The sequence below is a fragment of the Tupaia chinensis genome, unplaced genomic scaffold (genome assembly GCF_000334495.1).
Source record: "Tupaia chinensis unplaced genomic scaffold, TupChi_1.0 Scaffold000360_1, whole genome shotgun sequence".
Classification (NCBI taxonomy): Eukaryota; Metazoa; Chordata; class Mammalia; order Scandentia; family Tupaiidae; genus Tupaia; species Tupaia belangeri.
In genome coordinates, this window is record NW_006159856.1 from 843268 (window position 1) to 845596 (window position 2329).

General features: G+C 53.4%; 1 protein-coding gene across 3 annotated transcripts in view; it reads right to left on the reverse strand.

The window, feature by feature from the left end:
* Nucleotides 1-2329, reverse strand: part of TMEM129 (transmembrane protein 129, E3 ubiquitin ligase) — a 6552-nt gene that overhangs the window by 2465 nt on the left and 1758 nt on the right. For all 3 annotated transcript variants that reach the window (XM_006152893.3, XM_014589497.2, XM_006152892.3), the window contains exon 2: nucleotides 103-577. In XM_006152893.3, coding sequence (XP_006152955.1) covers nucleotides 103-577 — 475 coding nt within the window. The remainder of the gene's footprint in view (nucleotides 1-102; nucleotides 578-2329) is intronic.

A 2329-nucleotide genomic window follows, 5' to 3' on the forward strand; every position in this document is an offset into this window, starting at 1 on the left:
CCCCCAAGGAAAACTGGCAGGCACGAGGTGGGGGGGGGGGGGGGCTAGGCCAGAGCCTTGAAGCAGGGTGGCCTCAAGAGCATCAGGCCACCACATGCTTACCGGATGTCGAAAGGCTGCACAGCAGGGCTGGCACTCGCCACGCGGATGGTGAGGAGCTGCACAGGCAGGCTTGAGTCTGGTGAGAGCTCGTGCTGTCGTGACTCAGTCACAGTTAGGTGCACATCCTGCTGCTGGGCCACGTGCACACGGTATGTGGTCACTTTCATGACCCATGTGTCTGTCACAATCACACGGGCACCCGGAGCGCCCGTGGCAAACTTGTCAATCCTCCTGAACTCGGTGTTGACAGAGGAGGCCACGGCCCTCCAGCCAGACTGTGGAAGGGCATAGAGCGCCAGGGTGCGAGCCAGAGGATGGCGGGCCCATCGGTCCCAGGACCAGTAGTAGATCAGTGTGCAGGCGATGGAGGGGAGGGTTAGGGCCAGCAGCAGAAAGAACCGCCAGGCTTCTGGAGCCTGGCCGGGGGAATACAGCCGCTTTTCTGAGGCCGCAAAACACATGCCCACATAGTAGCCTGCAAAGGACATGGTAAGCCTCAGTGGAAGTCAGGACCACCACGCCACGGTCCTCCCCCCATGTTGCCCATCTGAGGACCACAATGGGGAAGGGACCACTTCCTCTTTCAGTCCTAGGCTTGGCCACCTGAGACTTGGTCAGTTCCCAAAGCAGGTGGTCTTACCTATTCCTGCATCTCCACGGCAGGCTGGGCCCAGCCCTTGCCAAGAGTTGTATAAAATATTAGAGGGAAGCATATTTACTACTTTAGCTTTATACAAGTTATACATGAAATGTTAAACAACTACAAAAACCTACATAAAGAAAACAAACATAATGGTCTGATGTCACCTTACACAGCTCATCACTGGCCTGTTGGGAGCAGTTCCCTGGCCAAATCTTGGCCTCTTAATCCTGTCCCATCCAAGCTAGGTTGTTGTGTACCAGGAAGCAAGCAAGTAATCAACAAAGAATGGAATATGTCACAGACATGAGAGCCAGCTGCAGGTCTCCATAGTCCACACTGGGGACAATTTGAACACCAAAATGAATGATAGTTGGTGAGAGGCAGCATGATAGGTCCGGGTTTGCAAAAAAAAAAAACAACAGCCCAAACAATGTCAGCCAACTTGATACATTTTTCACTTGTACTGACCAGAAACAGAGAAAGGGAGAGGAGAAAGCACCGCCCGCTTGTGGGGAACAGTCACAGAGCAATCTGTTCTCTTCCACCTTTTCCTCCTTTTGGGATTTAAGGCACCTGTGCACAAACGCGCAGTGTGTATCTCAAGCCACTGAATCTGAGACTCAAACAGTACAATTAGCCATGTGGAATCTGGCTGCCTTTCCCCGGGTCATTGACCCAGCCCCATCACTTCACTTTAAGGCAAGCTGTTATGTAATAATATGTAATTAATTTGCATAAAACTTGAACATTGCGCAAAACAAGTTAAAAATAAAAGGGGCGACATTGGGCTGTGTGGCTGGCTCTGCTATCTGTCCAAGTGTGGCTCTGTGAGTCACTCATGCTCTCAGATTTCAGGCTTCCTGTGCGTGGGATGGGCACTTCACAGGCCTGTGGGGAGGTACAGCTAGAGGGGCTCCAGGACCCAGCCCATGGTCCTCCATGGAACAATCTGGTCAGGATATCCAGCTTGAGCCCTGCTTTCCTCATATGCCTTACTGAACTCCAGGTCCTCAGCCTGAGTAACCAATTTTCTCCAGCAGCCCCAAGTCTGTCTCCTGAGTGGTCTTCCTCTCTCCAGGCCCAGGCTGCTGTAACCTCACACCAGCAGGAAACCCTCTCTGTGTCCACAGAGCTCCAGTCATGGCCAGACACCTGTTCTCCCAGGGCTGCCTCTGCAAACCCCCATCCTCCAGATATCCCACCCAACCCCTGCCAGTTTATCTTCCAACCAGCTGATGGAGCAGCCTCCCAGAGGCTCAGGGAGCACCTGAATCACTGACCAGAACTGCCTTGGATAACTTCAGAGCACTCTGGCCAGGCACTGAGGCCCCTCCTCAGCATTTGCATCTGTGGTGCCCCCAAGCAGGAACTGCCTATATCTCTGCCTGCCCTCTCCACACCCACCTTCTAGGATTCAGCCTCCAGACCCTTCTGTTGAAGTCAATCAACACCTATCCTCCTGGCAGGAGTTCTCCTTCCCCTGCCCTCCCATCTGCCCACCCCACCTCTCTCTCTCTCTCTCTCTCTCTCTCTCTCTCTCTCACACACACACACACACACACACACACACACACACACATGCAC